The following is a 15,539-nucleotide window of genomic DNA, read 5'->3' on the forward strand; positions in this document are numbered from 1 at the left end:
ACGAGATACTTTTAGCCTCCGTCGGTACTACAGCGTATTGTAGCGGTCGTTGCGAGCCATGGCGGGCAGCATCGAGGCCTGGTACTACGGGCTGCCGTACGTGACGCGCTTCTACCTGTCGGTGTGCTTCGGCTCGACGCTGCTGAGCACGCTGGGCTTCCTGAACCCGCAGTCGCTGTACCTGGACTTCGACCTCGTGTGGCAGCGCTTCCAGCTCTGGCGCCTCACCACGTGCTTCATGTTCCTCGGGAGCTTCAGCTTCCCCTTCCTCATGCAGCTCATGATCCTGTACGGCCGCGCCCATTGGAGGGGGAGAGTTGGGAATAACTTTCTGAAGGAGCTGACCTAGCTGTGTGCGGAATGCAGAACCAACTACTCGTCCCGACTGGAGGAGGACCCGTTCCCAGGCGGAGGCGGCCCCACGGCCGACTACGCCTTCATGCTCTTCTTCGGCGCCGTGGTGCTGTGGGTACGTACAGGGTGGGTCGTTTGGAGAGGATCCTGGGGCGGGTGCTAACGTAGCTGCTCGCTTTGGTGCAGGTGGTTGCCTTTTTCATGGGCATCCCGTTCCTGGGCACGTCGCTCATCTTCATGATTGTCTACGTCTGGAGTCGCCGGAACCCGACGGCACCCGTCGCGATTTGGGGTACGTTTGACACGACTCGTGCTTGGCAGCGGCAACCACGGCTATAAAGTCCGCGGAGCGTATTTTGTTAAGGTCTCGACGCTAACTCTTCATTGTGAACATTTTCCCGCAGGCTTCCGCTTCGACGGCCTGTACCTGCCGTGGGCGTTGATCGCCTTCACAGTGCTCGTCGGCGGCAACCCGATCATGGACGTGTTCGGCGTCATTGCTGGCCACCTGTACTACTTCCTACTGGAAGTGCTGCCCGCGACGAAGGGGTGGAACCTGCTGCCGACGCCTGCCGTGTTGTACGTCCCGAGGAGCTCGCTGTTTGGTTATTCCCGGTCTCACCGCTGAATGTGTGCTTGTTTGCGCAGTACCAACCTGTTCCCGTCCCCACAGGTTGCTGCTGGCGGAGTTCCGATCATTGGTGCGCGCGGGGCTGCGGGGCGCGGCGCCGTTCCTCAGGGCGGCGGCTACGCGTGGGGCACCGGGCGGGCGCTGGGCACGGAGTAAGCAGGCGAGAACCAGGGTGGACACTATGGCCGCGACTGTAGTCGTAGAAGGACATACCTACATAAGATGCAATGGATCGATGCAAGGTGCTTATCCTCGATGACCAAGGTGGTCCCGTAGGGAACATCCCAAATACGGGACACCAAACGTAACCAAGATTACGATATGCTTACGGGGTGCTTCAGCTTTTGCCAAAACAGGGTGAGCGTACTGGATTCTTGTATGCGTACAGAAAAGTGAAAGGGTACGTTCAGGATTCAGAACCGGGTCAACTGAGCACTTCGACCAATATCATTGGGAAACTACGTACCTGTATTATTATTAATACATGCATTGTGGTTTGCAGATATTTTGTCGCTCGGATTTAGGGCTTAGATCGATCTCTGAGATAAAATAATTCGAAGACATCAAAATGCGAGACGGTAGTAAATCGACCTCCAGGCGTAGGTAAGTCGCACCGCCTCTTCCTACTTAACATAACGGGCGCATCGTTGGTTCTCAGGACACCGAGGTAACGTCGCCGGCTACTGCTACTCCGGTACGGCTCTGTTGGACGTGTTTAACGGCTCGTTAGCTTCGTCTGTGAGTGCACGAGCGGCTCCTGCAACACTGGGCTTTCCGCTTCTCTGTGGCTCGAGCAGCTCCCCGCCATGTAAGACCACATGTTGATACTACGCTACGATTTTACTTTAGGAAAAGCGTTTCGTATGAACTCCTGTAGCTCCTCTAAATAAAATGTAGGGTGAGCTTTCACGTACTTTCGAACACGGGTTACCACGTCGTTCGGCCAACGCGACGAGCGGTTAGTTCGATCTCCTTCATCAACCACACCATCGGTCAAAAACAACTTGTACCAACGTTGCAGTGTTCGCACGTTAGGCCAAAATATATCGCTAACATACTGCATACAGATTCCATACACATGCATAAGAAAAACAGCTCGTCAACGGTAGTCGGGAGAGTGCATGCTGCACTTGTGCACGATGAAGGTTTTCGGAAACTGCGGTGCTTCGACAGATCGGCAGCGCGATCTGCCGACCACTCGTCAAGTGTCCAGATGTAAGTGTCCAATTGCATATTATATATATAAAGCAAACGGCATTATAATCCGTACACAGCCATCGCGATTTAAAATAAATCGGCCCGAATTGCGTTTTTGGATCGGCAATTCGACCACAGATAGCGTAAATCGAGATCGATATCGAGGTTGCTTGGTCGAGTTAGTGGCCATCTGTTTTTATATCGGGCGCCAGATATTATAACTCGGGCAAAACACTAGGTGAAAACGACAAACGCATTGCAAAGCATAATACTTGTAGTAACTGCAGTGCCTACTTAAAGTACAGAATTTTGTCTGACCCATACTAAATTTGACCATCGATTTTTTTATCGCTCGCAACAATTAGTCTGCCTTCAAAACGGACAGACTCATTTTGAATACCAAAATAGTCTACTTCCGGTAAAGAGAACGCGTATTTCTGTATATCTCCTGAAAATTAGGCGTTGTTGACCATGCTCCGTCAACACCAAGCGATGAGCCACATCGCATCATAGCTTTGCGTGCATAATTCATGGGAATGGATGGGCAGGAACCAAACACATCCCCAAAACGAGCCCAGGTCAGACTGAAAAATTGTGGATACTTCAGCCCAGATTAAATATGAACATGCTGATTTCTGTAGCACATGAATCAGACAAATTTTGAAGCCAGGCTAATTACTGTACGCACTGTACTGTAACGTGTACGGAAAGTTGCGCGGTGAAACCCGCTTCAACGTAGCATCCGAGGTGGATCCAAATTCAACGGGCGCTTCATCGGTCAGTGTTATCTGCGCTCTCGCACCGCTTCGCTCCGCCTCGTTCATTTTCCTGATTATAAAATTGTGAGGAATGGCGTTGCCAAGGGGCGAAATCTATATGCCCCTGTATCTTCAAATGAGCTCGTTCACAGACAGCTTTAATTTAAAGGTATCACGTAATGTAACTACCCAGGGACATCTCGTCACCTGCGAGCGTACAGCACCACCGTGACATAGTTCTCCTGTGTGCGCAGCAAGCTGTCACCCGCAGGCTAGAATCGCGCTCACTGAGTTGTCACTACAGTACATGTAGTAGCCTCCGAGCCAGCATGAGCGCCGCGGACGTCTTTGCTGGTCGAATGTGTCGCTATTTATTGGGTACTTTGGCTCGTCTGTGTTCAATGTACTGCTTCTGACCATTCTCCCTACTTTTATCCATGTCCCACTGTAGTTTCCACCAATCCTTATTGGGTGTAACTCCTTTTTCCGCCAATAGAATCGAAGTGTGGACCACGTCACCGATGATTTCAGCCAATCGCCGTCTGATTACGTCGACGTCGGGGTTACGCGGCAATTCCAAATGACCAACCGCACACGCCGCTCACTATCGAAGTGGGTCGAAGCGAAGCGCACCTCGCATCGCCGGGCCCACCCTCCACCGCAGCGGACGGTGAATGGCGGCGGACCACCACCACCACCACCAGCAGCAGCAGCAGCGCAGACCTGCAAGCTCCGACGGCTTCGGCTCCATGGACGGTGCCGCGGACGGGTCCGCCTTCCCATACTCGGGCCAGCGCGAGCAGCTCCAGATGCAGTTCCAGCAGCAACTGCAAGCGCAGCAGCAGCAGCACATGCACCAGGAGCTGCAGCAGTCGCACGCTATGGACGGCATTGGACCAGCGTCGTCCACGATAATGCAGGTGCACAGCGGCGACACCAGCGCGGCGATGCACATGACGAGCGCGCCCATGCAGCTCGCACCGATGCAGACGCGGAGCTCCGACGCAGTGGCAGCGACATCTACGACAACGGGAAGCTTCGTTAACCCTCCACCGCAGCGACAGCAAAGCGGCGCAAAGAGAGTCGGCACGCTGATTACAGGCGGCGAGGAGCCGGGCATGCCGCAGCTCTACAAGACTAGCAAGATGCGGCGACCGGAGCTGTGGCAGTTCATCCGACTCGTGGTGCCCGACCCACCGCACATTGCGGCCGGACGTACGTACACAAACCAAGACGCGAAAGAAGCGTACTGCCTCAAGTGCAAGAGAATCATGCACTACAATACCGGAAGCAGCAACAACGTCAGCAGGCACATGGCCAAGTTCCACGCGGCGGAGTTGGCGAGCTACGCGCAGGAAATGGCGAACAAGAAGATAAAGAACAAGAAGCAACAAGACCGAGGCACATATGTGCAGACGAGTGGAGAGCATGCAGGTGGGAGCGCTTCATCAAGCCCAAGCGCTGGTCACAAGCGGAGACGCACGGAGATCATAACGGCACCGTCAATAGCCACGAATATCAATACCACTCCGTCCGAGTCGCCGATGGATGGACCCCGGTTAAGTATGAGCCTAAGCGACGAATTACACGTCACTGGGGATGAGGACAGCAAAGAGGAATTAACCCAGGAAGAAACGGAGCACCTGAACGCGATAATGGCGCGGTGGGTAGCCAAGCACCACCATCCGTTCAGCATCACAGAGGACCCCGAGTTACAGGAGTTGCTTCGCTTCGCCGCGACGCTGCGCAAACCGATCACGCTACCCCCGCCGAGCTCTGTGCGAGCGTCCGTTCAGTCGCTGAGCGCGCGCACGCGGATGGATTTGATGCGTCAGATATCGAGTGAAGTTCTCTTCTACTCTATGGCATCGGAAGTTTGGATCACCGTTGAGCGAGACATATTCGTCTCCTTCAGCATCCACTACCTCACGGAGAATTTTGAGCGTCGACACTTCACACTGGACGTACGGGAACACAGCGGCCACCAAGTCTTTTCGTATGAGACCAAGAGGGACATGCTGTACACGTTAATATCGCGGTGGAATTTGGACCCGCGATACTTGAGTTCAATGTTGTGGCAGTCACAACCGCGTGTGGAGGGGGAAGTGAACACAATGACACAACCACGCACACAGCAAGCGGAGAGTGCGGCCCACGGCTTTGAGATTATCCTGGCCCCTTTGCTGCATGGACCCAGGGAGCTGGAAGCAGACGGTATGCAGGTATTCTTCTTCGACGAAATGGTGAATAATGCTATCGCCAATGTGGCACCGGAATATCAGGCCAGTGTGCAGTTCGTACGAAACCAGGTGACGATGTTCCGAGATTTAGCCTTCTTTCTGACCAACCACCCACGGGCGGTGGTACGTCTAAGCAAGCTCACGTCTGGAACTAGCCAGCAGCGCCTCGTGACTGATTCTAAAGCGAGTTGGTTGAGCACACTCGACATGCTCAAGCGGCTCGTTAAGAAGCGTGACGTGATCCGCGACTTTTTCGCATACGCGGACACCATTGAGGGCCGTGCTGAGTTTCAAAACCTCTCTCCGTCTGCGTCGCCTTCACCGGACAACAACGGTATGCATCGGCAAGAACCAACTGACGAGCAATGGTGTGCAATCGAGTGCCTCCTTCAGCTACTCCAGCCGTTCGAGAATGTAGCACTAGCCATCGGCAAGGAGAAATACGCAGCATCGTCACTAACATTTCCGCTGTTGAAATTCCTGAAGCGTGATTTGGAGAAGGTGACCAACTTTCAGCGGATATTCGCGAAGTACGCGAGCAGTCAAGTCGGGGGCGATGCCCAGTCTCCGCTAAACTTCCAGGCTCAAGCGCAAAACATCGCGGCGCAGCTGGAGATCATGCGCAACTTCCTGTACACCGAGTTCAAGGCGCACTTCACGCGCGCGTGCGGGGAGCTCATGTGGGTCTCGCAGCTGGACCCGCGCTTCGTGCGCATGAAGTACCTGAGCGACGAGGAGCGCGAGGTGTGCAAGGCGCGGCTCATCGACCAGTGCTTCGTGCTGGCCAACTTCAACCAGGTAATGACCAGCCAGCGCATCAAGGCGTCCGCCGACGTGGTCGTCAGCGCCGGGCTGGACCCGTCCAGCGCGTCTTTCCTCGACTTCCAGACGGGCATGCAGCCCACGCGCGAGGACAGCGACACCAACAGCTTCCTGCGCGAGCTGCTGTTCGATGACGCGCACGACGATCCGGCGCTGGTGTACCAGCAACAGCAGCAGCAACTGCTGCACCAGCAGGGGCAGCTCGGCGACTCGCTCGGGCCGGCGGTGACTGTGTCGGTCGGGGACGCGGCGGCCGCCGGCTCGGCCGCGTGCCTGGAGCAGGAGGCGGCGCTGCGCCTGCGCGTGGTGGACGAGGTGAAGGCGTACTACGCCGCCGTGGCCGCCGCCAAGGTGACGGCCATGCGCGACCCGCTCAAGTGGTGGCGCGACAACACGGCCGCCTTCCCGCTGCTCGTGCCGCTGGCGCGCCAGTGGCTCAGCTCCGTGGGCTCCGTGCGGCCCTCCGAGGCGGTGCAGATCGGCGCCGGCTCGCACGGCGACCTCACCACCACGGCCACGTCGCAGGGCGTGCAGGTGAGCGCCAGCACGGGCGCCGCGTTGCCCTACGGCATGCACGCCGTGCACTCGGAGCCCGAGCTCGTGCGCGACCTCATGTTCGTGCACGACAACTGCTGACAGTAGTACCAGTACTGAAATGAACCTAAGGCGAACTTAATGGATTGCTACCTTGTGCCCTATTGGTCGAAATGTACTAATAATAACTCTATTTCGTCCAACCACACATCGCCGCATTCTGGTGTAGCCGTCTGGGGGTCACTCGACAATTTACTGGGGAGGGGGAGAGCCACCGCCGCCACGCCGAGTCTGTTGCTGCTGTAGCTGCTGTGACGATGCCGCACCCGCGCTTCCCCAAGATCGAGATCCAGGAGCTGCGCGACGACTTCATCCGCTTCGAGCTGTCGGAGACGGACGCCAGCGTGGCCAACGCCATCCGGCGCGTCATGATCTCGGAGGTGCCGACGCTGGCCATCGACCTCGTGAGCGTCGAGATCAACACGTCCGTCATGACGGACGAGTTCCTGGCGCACCGCCTGGGCATGATCCCGCTCAACTTCGACGGCGGGCTCGAGAACTTCCGCCAGCGCTTCGTGTACTCGCAGGACTGCGACTGCGACGAGAACTGCCCCAACTGCAGCGTCGAGTTCTCGCTGGACGTGACGGCTGACAACGGCGTGCTGTCCGTCACGAGCGAGGCGCTCAAGTCCTCGGACCCGTACATCCGCCCCGTCAACTTCTCGTCCGAGGAGGAGCTCAACAACACACAGGACAGCGGCGTCATCATCGCCAAGCTCGGCCCCGGCCAGCGGCTGCGGCTCTCGGCCATCGCCAAGCTCGGCATCGGCAAGGAGCACGCCAAGTGGTCGCCCGTGGCCGTGGCCACGTACATGTACGACCCCATCATCACGCTTAACCAGGCCGTGCTCAGCACCTACACGCCCGAGCAGAAGGCCGAGCTCTACAAGAGCTGCCCCACGGAGGTCTACGAGACGGATGAGAACTACGAGCAGGTGAGGTGCAGCAGACTCGCTGTTGTGGCGGGGTAGAGCGGGAGGCTGACTGACTTGCATTTGTTACCAGTTTACGGTAGGAGACGCGATGAGGTGCATGTACTGCGACGAGTGCGTGAAGCTGGCGGACTCGTACAAGGACAACCCGGAAGACGACTCGGCCGTGTCGATCCGGATGCGGGAAGACAAGTTCATCTTCTCGGTCGAGGTGCGTTTCGGGTGATCTGTTCGTAGTATAGCGAGCGACTCGGTTCTGATGTCTCCGTTGTGCACTCTGGTTATCTTGCCTGCTCACAGACAACGGGACAGCTAAAGCCCGAGGAAGTGGTGATTTGCGCACTGGACCTGATCCGCGAGAAGCTGTCATCACTGAAGCACCAGTGCCTGGAGCTGAGTCAGGATGACCAGGGCTCGTCAGCGCCGATCACGCCGTTTGGATAAAGAAGTGATAGCAACAGGGTGGGTACGGAGCCAATATTGGCGTCGCTGAGGATTGCTGGGCGTCGTGCTGGCCGCAGCGGAGGAAATTTTCATTACCCGCCGCCAGCTAGCCCGCACATACGCAGCACGAGACTCCACGAGTTGGTAACACACCGATGCGCCTAGCTAGTTGCAGCTTGCGCCGATAGATTTATGCTGCTAGTTGCATTGTCGCTTTTTATTCATACAGCTGATATTCCCATGCCTCCGTACGATCGTACACCTACTGCTGCCGCATCACGAATAGTGGGGTAAGATCTCAATGCTTCCCGTGAGTGTCTGCGAGGTTTCCATCAACGCGGACGCCGCTACACCGTCAATGGTCGCGCTGACAGATAGAAAGCAGGCAAATGTTAATCTCACCGTCACCAAGAGAAGATCTACCGTTCGCGTACCTTTGGTCCGGGTCGAGCTCGTTCGCTTCTTGATTATCGCACAGCGTTCCGAGCCGCGAAGACTTGTACACCTCCAGTAAATTCCCGAGCAGGTCTGTGGGGTGTACGTCACTTTTGGACACGCCTTGACACGCGCATAAGAACGCCACGTTCTCATGAAGCATACTCAGCCCACGCTCGAATCCAACACTACCGTCCGGGTACAGCGTGTGGCATCCAGCGCCTTCGCTCGTATTTCCAATTGTGGAAAATGATCCATTAAACTCCATCGGGTGCGGGTACGTGATCTTCAGATACTTGACCAAGCAGTGCAAGAGATGGATGACCTTGCCCAGCGCCGCAGCTACGACCTCGGGGGGCACGTTTTCATACTTGCCAGACTTCGGCAGTGGCAACCCCACAATCGTCCGGAAGAACACCGGCACATTGGCCCTCGTCTTCCGTTGCCTCATCTCTTCCGACACCCCCTCCCGCTCATCTGGGAGACCGCTCAACGGATCATCTTCATCTTCGTCCTCGCCCTGCACGTTGTCCTCCTCCTGCGGAGTCAAAGCGAAGAGCGCGAACAACTCCCGCAGCCTGTCACCCCTCACTCCAGCAGCATTCTACATCAAAATCAACAACAAACTTTTTAGCATCATCACTTCTTCTCTACAATGAGACAGACAGTGTGCTGTACCTCGTCCGCCCATTGGACCTGGTAGTCCAGACACTCCAGCACTGGAGCGTGGAGGCTCTCGGCTCTCTGGCGCTCGTGCTGCAGCTTGTGCTGCGCCTCCTCCATGTGCACGGTGCGCTCCTCCAGCTTGGACGTCCGCTCCACGACGGCGATGCGCTCGGAGCAGAGCTGCTCGCGCGTCTTCATGACCCGCTCGGCCAGGCGCTCCACCTGCTTCATGCACCGGTCCAGGCGCAGCTCCGCGTCCACCAGCGCGCTCTTCGTCTGGCAGAAAAATAACAATTTGACATTAGAACTGCGGCGTCGTGGAACGACTGCGACGCTGCACGCACGCTCAGCGCGAACCCGGTCTTCTTGCGCAGCACCGCCACGTCCGCCTGCAGTGCGGCCAGCATAGTGCGGCGCTGCTGCAGCATGGCGGACGTGCAGTCCGCGCAGGAGAAGGCATCGCGGCGGCGGTGGCACAGCGCGCATTCGCTCTTGTCCATGGCGAATATTCGCAATTATCAGATGAAGCGTCGAGAAAACGTTATTTTTGATACAAATCTCAAGATTTCTAGGTAGCCAATCATTATATGAGAACGTTAACTCGGACTTCAACGTCAAGTTGAAGTTTTGGGCGAGCCTGTAGAGCAATGCGGGGACAACTCGTCGCATGCAATCCCCACCTGCAGGTTGTGGAAGTCGAATACGGTGTAATATTGCTGAAGGAAGCGATCTCCCAGAACCCACCAGTACAAGTCGTCGCCCAGACTCCTGCAACAGCGAATTGTTAGGTGCTCGTAGGTGTGGAGTGCAAATAGATTGATACTCACGCGTGGTTCAGCAGTTCGATGTCACAGAGGTCTTCGTGGCAACTGAGGTAGCTCCGCGGCCCAAGGCGGAAGAAGTTGTCGTTGGCCGCCAATCCGAACGAGAACGAGAGCGTCGGAAACGATTCGTACCCCGTGTTCTCACACGTGAGCTGCTCAAGGTCGCAAAACTTGCCAGCAACCGCTGCGTTAAGCACGGAGTCGTAGAGCTGCGGCGGCACGTAGATGAACGAGGTGCCTGTATCGACAATGGCATAGCAAAACGGATCGCACAGGTTCGGGCTCTTGCTTCTACTGGCGGCGTGGACGAGGTGGAAGTCGTTCACCGCCAGTGTCCAATAGGTCAGTTGATAATCGACTGCAGTAAGAACAGTAATGTCCACAGTGAGAACAAAAATGAATATACGCTTGCACGCTTTGAACTCACTTGGCAATGTCAATACCGGGAACTTCGCCAGGTCAGCTCGTTCTCCAGCCACAGAGAGATCGTAGCCTCCAAAATGAAACTCGGAGGCATCGTTATGCGCTCCACTAGTAAGATGGAAGGCAAACACAGGCTCAAGCGTGGATATGGAGCTTTTGACAATGTCAATGATGGTTGGGCGAGCGATCTTGCTCATGCCTGCGAACGCGAGACCAACCACCCCATCATTGGCAAGTTCCTAAGGTTGCTCAACCCAAAAACCGTCAGGCTCGACAAGTGTTTCCAAACAGGTTTACAGGTACTCACTGGGATGTCGCCAGTTTCCTCAGTCAGGACGGCAAAGGCAAGATCTGAAACAGAGTAGTTCCCAATAGTGAAGATATCCGTTCCAACGAGTCCGTAGGAGTCACCACTGCCGTAGATCCCCTGGAATTTATCAGTCGAGGATCGAAACGAGCTCGACAGTTGTCGCTCAAAGCGAGCGTGCCTTCCGCAGGTTGAACAGGTCTGATCAGGCAGCCACGCATCACTGGACCCTGCAATGCAAACGACACATTATCAATAACAGTGCCGGAACCCCGATTTCATCGTGACCACGTACTATACCTGTGTCGAACAGCACTCGAAAAGACTGTGGAGGAGTTCCAACTGATACAATACCAAAGTACTGGTCGCTGTAGAAGTCCCTCAGCTGCACGTGGGACAGCTGAGGTCGCCTTGCAGTCGAGAGCTCCTGCATGGCGGCAGCTGGCACATTAGGCACGCTGCCTCCCCGTTGTCGCCGCGACAGCGGGATGCGAACCACTGCGCTGCCGGGGGCAAGGCACACGGCAGCCACCGTGCACACGAGCAGTACCGTCCATTGGTGAAGCATCCGAATCCACGTATCCCCGCTCCAAAGGTCACTCGGACTTACGAAAACACCCCACAAAGCCGACACTTTGTGGGGTGTTTTCGTAAGTCCGAGTGACCGCCAGTCGTTGATATTTTTGCGGACGATCTGCAAAGCCTAAAACGAGGCTGGCATCCTGTGCGAACACCTTGACAGCAGCTCGTGGTGTATAGAGAAAACACACCGTGTTTGAGTGCAGGAAGTTGTTTATCAATGATACATTATTATATCATTGTCTCTCTGCATGTATTCTTCGTGCTATTATGACCCGAGGATCTGACCCAAGGGCTGGACCATACGTGTGTCCATATGATAAATACTCATACTCCCGATTTCACAGATCGACGCCAGAGCACACTTTGTTTCGGAGGGTACACGTTTACCTGTGACTACTGTAACAGTAAAATCGACAGAGATGCTTGTTTTTACAGGGGAGAGCGTTTTGGACAGATCAAATTTGATCAAATCCCAAATTCGGTTAGAAATACGACAGAAAAGGGCCATCCATCAGTCTGGGAACCCCATCCGCCAAATTTTATTCCACTTTCTCGGGATTTAGGACTAGAATAAATGCTGCTAAAATCGCTCCAGCATCAGCAACATGCAGCTGACGAACTGACGAACGAGGTGATCATTCGGGGGAAGACTCTCGAGGACTCCATTCACATTTACTTCAGTATCGGCGTTACGCACCCCGTTCATGTTTTAGGCGCCACGTAGAGACACCTGCGACAACCAGACAAGATTTACGGCATGTGCATTTGTATTCCTATGTGCTCGTGTACGGAGTTTGTCCGAGCGACATTGAGCTTGTATCCGCATAGTGTACCCGAGCCTATGGACGACATTTGGAACCCGCGAAGTTTCTTATCGTTCGCCCACCATTGCAGCTTGGCACCGCTTTCCTCGACGCAAGTGAAGTCACCACTCACGAAGCTCGCATGCCGCCAGATTAGAACATACCCAATTCCTAAATCCTAGATCCGACCGTAACAGCGCGAGATTCCGCCGGAACAAGTCTAAAAGCAGGAGGACGAGCGAGGACACGAGAGACCTGCGAGCACCATCACACCACCAACGGAGACAAAAGTGCTGGGGTCGCCTCGCCGACATCAAATGGCAAATTCGGCGGTCATGTCTTGGCTTCCCACGAGCGGTTTCAATTGGGTGGGTGCATTTGGACGCCCTGGAATTCAGGTTGCCAGCCAGCGCCGCTAGCTCTCGGCGCTGGATTTGAGGATGGTCGATGAAGTGCTGACGAGGACCAGCAGCGCACGCAGCCACAGCAGCAACCGAGCGACCACCGACTCGGCGTCCAGTTGGTGGAGGACGAGACTTCAACCATCGGACGCAAGTGCCCGTTCGGGTGGAACGGCAGTGCATAAAACTGCCACTTCGAGGAAGGTTTGGGCGGAGCGAAGGCCTGTCCTCTACGGCGCCCTGCCCGCCGCCAGCAGAAGCAGGATGAGCCAAACAACTAAGACCGAGCTGCACCAGACTGCTATCGCCATCCTGTCCAGCGCGGCCCGGCCGAAGTTCGTCCTTCGACCCGCAAAGATTCCGCTGGGGGTGAAACTCGAAGTATACAAATGCCTATATGTTTACCAACCGGCCACACCGACCGACCTGCGTTCGTCGCCCTTTATTCATGAGGCCAGCTGGCTTCAGGAGTTACGTTTTCCGCCTTTAGTAGTGAGTATCATGATAACAAGGTGCCTGTATATAACGGTATTAATCACCCGAATAGTGCGCTGTCCCGTTGCAATCTTCCCCCCAACCTCTTTATGCGGATGCACCTGATCCCTATAATGTATTAGTTGCGACAGGGTTTAGGACAAAGACGCGGGACATTTTACGCAACGAAAGACACACACAACGGAACAGAGAACGAACACGGCGGTCGCGCAGCACGATACAAAGGCCAAGTGAAGCCCTCATTGCCGCATCCGCCGACTCGAGCGCAAGCTGAAGCCAGGAACTGCGATTGCAAGTACGTCGGCACTGCCCTATTTGCTGCATTGCCATGCCTGCTTTGCCACTGCCACTACCACTGCCATTGCCTGTCTCCCCAATCGTCCGTCACTCGTGCTGCTCACTCCCACGCAGCGAAACGGGCGGCGGCAGCGATCTCGTAGTCACGCGCAGTCCCAATCAGACCCGCTGAGCTGTCCTAGCCCAGCGGTGCAGTTGCTGCTTGGCTGTCTGCAGCGCACGAGTGGAGCGGCGGTGATGGATTGCAGTGGCAGACTGCTGCAAGAGCAAGCGGCGCTGTTGAAAACGCCACAACATAACGGAACACTAACTGTGAGCGTGCCTGTCCGGCCAGGAAACTTCACGCGCGAGACGCAACGCCCGCTCTAGTGGCCTTCAAGTGAGCAGCAGCAGCAGCATCGCGGCGCCATGCCTAAGCGCAAGGCCAACTGGTGGCCGCCCAGCATCCTCTCGGACCCGGACGTGCTGAGCGTGGACGACGAGGGCCGCTTCGTGCTGTGCAAGATCTGCCACGTGCACTACGCCGTGCACGGCGGCAAGAAGCCCAAGCCCGTCATCATGAACTCCAACTTCCGCACGCGCGCCTGGGACGTGCACAAGGAGCGCACCAACTCGCACCGCCTGCAGAAGCAGCAGGAGCGCCTGCAGCAGGCCAAGTCGCAGCAGCAGCAGCAACCGCAGGAGGCTCAGGCGGCAGATCCGCAGGTGCAGCAACAAGCTCAGCCACAGTCTCATCCTCAGCAGATGCAACCTGCACAAGGCCAGCAGAGACAACCGATGCAGACCCAGCAATTGCAGCCTGCTCAAGCCCAGCAGCAACGGCAGGTCTCTCAAGCGTCTCCTGGACAGACACAGGCCAGGCCGAAGGCGCAGAGCCAAGCTATGGCCGCGCTGGCAAGCCATGCACAGGTCCTGACACCAGCGCCGTCTCGCCAGGTGCAAGGGCAGGCTCCACTCACGCCGCAGCATGTGCAACACTCTCCATCTCCTTCCCAGACCTCGCTGCGCCTGCAGAACGAGGCCCAGGCCCTGCACCAGCGTAGACAGCAGCTCCAACAGCAGCAACGCGAGCAGAGAGAGCTAAAAGAGACGAAGGAGCCTGCAGGAGATCACCTCCAGGAACCAGCTCGGAATAGTTCCATCGAGCAGCCAGTGAGTACTGGCAGTCCAGACGCCATAACGACAGGGGCCATGTCCGGTACGAACAACGTGCAGAACACCAGCGGACTGATGAACAACGCAGGCAAGCGACCTGCACCGACAGTGCCGACTGGCGCACCGGTGCCAACCCGCCGTCGCGTTTTCCGAGCAGGCTCGCCCGGTTCATCGATGCAGCTCCTCGCGGAATCAGAGGCGGGAAGGCGGCAGAATGCCCACGCGCACGAGAGGCACTCGTTTGCGGCGGCAAGCGCCGGGAATCATGCTAGGAGAGCAGGACCGAGTGAGCACGCCATGGCGATGGAGCAAGCCGACAGCTCGGCGCGCTGGCGCCACATGCACGATGATGTGAGCCGAGCTTTAAGCCGGCGACGACCTCAAGGGCCGGCCTCGTACACGAGCGGCGAGCTGCGGGCGGCGAAAACGCTGGCCCAGACGGAAACTGGCGACCTAGGCAGCAACAACAGCGAGAGGGTGGCCAAGAAGCTCCAATCGCTCAACGCCGAGTACCAGGCCAGCACCATGCGCCACGCCGATGCCTACAATATGCGTCACACCGACGTCTTCGACCGCCGCAGTGCTGGCTACAAGGAGTACTGGGGCACGCTGCGCGATGTGTACACGCCCTCTGGTGCGGCCAGTGGTGGGGCTGGTAACGCGGTCTCATATCGCAAGTCGCACCACCGCAGCAGTGCGCAGGCCAAGCCGACACAAGGGGAGAGCAAAGAGAACGAGGCTGATTCCACGACACCCGACGACTCCGGCTCCAGTGAAGACGCGTTCAAGCCGGCAGTGGTCGTTCACGATGCCTCGCTCATCAACGCTATCGAGAGGCTCACGGATGCCACGTCAAAGCAAATCGCCAACCTGTACCAGAGGCAAGCGTCCGACACAAGAGAGGCGCTAGCGGGACTCACGGCCGTCATGACAGACTTGCGCGTGCAGCACGGGAACGCCTTTGAGCGTATCATCGAGCTCCAGGAGAAGCACTTGAAGGTGATGGAAGGCATCTTGGAAGTCAAGCTGCGCAAGGAGGCGGCTCAAAACGCGAAGAGCGGCGGCAGCAGCAGCAACGGAAACACCAGCGGGAGCAGCAGCCGCGGAAGCACCAGCAACGGAGCCAGCAGTACAACGAACTAAATTACCGAAAGCGCGTTGCCGTGCACCTCAGTGTGG

At 56.7% G+C, this 15,539-nt stretch overlaps 6 protein-coding genes across 8 annotated transcripts; 4 read left to right on the plus strand and 2 right to left on the minus strand.

Moving 5' to 3' along the window:
- Positions 1–58: 58 nt before the first annotated feature.
- IUM83_06287 (Der1-like family) lies at positions 59–1,141 on the plus strand (the record flags this gene model as incomplete). Its single annotated transcript, XM_067930480.1, has 5 exons — positions 59–288; positions 367–469; positions 541–646; positions 759–933; positions 1,003–1,141. 5 exons carry the CDS (start codon positions 59–61, stop codon positions 1,139–1,141), a joined length of 753 nt encoding a protein of 250 aa, XP_067800416.1.
- A 2,473-nt stretch (positions 1,142–3,614) lies between these two features.
- Positions 3,615–6,638, plus strand: IUM83_06288 (Long chain acyl-CoA synthetase 7; the record flags this gene model as incomplete). 2 transcript variants are annotated; one of them, XM_067930481.1, is made up of 1 exon in its annotated part: positions 3,615–6,638. In XM_067930481.1, one exon carries the CDS (start codon positions 3,615–3,617, stop codon positions 6,636–6,638), a length of 3,024 nt encoding a protein of 1,007 aa, XP_067800411.1. The 2 variants fall into 2 exon arrangements, with proteins under 2 accessions (XP_067800411.1, XP_067800412.1); XM_067930482.1 differs by having other exon boundaries at positions 3,690–6,638.
- Positions 6,639–6,853: 215 nt separating this feature from the next.
- Positions 6,854–7,972, plus strand: IUM83_06289 (RNA polymerase Rpb3/Rpb11 dimeriZation domain-containing protein; the record flags this gene model as incomplete). The annotated part of the gene is made up of 3 exons (XM_067930483.1): positions 6,854–7,531; positions 7,602–7,739; positions 7,829–7,972. The coding sequence occupies 3 exons, from the start codon at positions 6,854–6,856 to the stop codon at positions 7,970–7,972; spliced, it is 960 nt and encodes a 319-aa protein (XP_067800413.1).
- Positions 7,973–8,248: 276 nt separating this feature from the next.
- Positions 8,249–9,573, minus strand: IUM83_06290 (uv radiation resistance associated protein; the record flags this gene model as incomplete). The annotated part of the gene is made up of 4 exons (XM_067930484.1): positions 8,249–8,339; positions 8,407–9,011; positions 9,086–9,349; positions 9,418–9,573. 4 exons carry the CDS (start codon positions 9,571–9,573, stop codon positions 8,249–8,251), a joined length of 1,116 nt encoding a protein of 371 aa, XP_067800552.1.
- Positions 9,574–9,896: 323 nt separating this feature from the next.
- On the minus strand, positions 9,897–11,060 carry IUM83_06291 (pepsin-like aspartic protease A1; the record flags this gene model as incomplete). Its single annotated transcript, XM_067930485.1, has 4 exons — positions 9,897–10,255; positions 10,325–10,559; positions 10,628–10,857; positions 10,928–11,060. 4 exons carry the CDS (start codon positions 11,058–11,060, stop codon positions 9,897–9,899), a joined length of 957 nt encoding a protein of 318 aa, XP_067800537.1.
- Positions 11,061–13,613: 2,553 nt separating this feature from the next.
- On the plus strand, positions 13,614–15,503 carry IUM83_06292 (uncharacterized protein; the record flags this gene model as incomplete). Of its 2 annotated transcripts, XM_067930486.1 has the most annotated exons (2): positions 13,614–14,924; positions 15,005–15,019. In XM_067930486.1, 2 exons carry the CDS (start codon positions 13,614–13,616, stop codon positions 15,017–15,019), a joined length of 1,326 nt encoding a protein of 441 aa, XP_067800554.1. The 2 variants fall into 2 exon arrangements, with proteins under 2 accessions (XP_067800554.1, XP_067800555.1); XM_067930487.1 differs by having other exon boundaries at positions 13,614–15,503.
- Between the last annotated feature and the right edge of the window lie 36 nt (positions 15,504–15,539).

This window comes from Phytophthora cinnamomi, assembly GCF_018691715.1.
Source record: "Phytophthora cinnamomi strain GKB4 chromosome Unknown Contig1, whole genome shotgun sequence".
Taxonomy (NCBI): Eukaryota; Oomycota; class Peronosporomycetes; order Peronosporales; family Peronosporaceae; genus Phytophthora; species Phytophthora cinnamomi.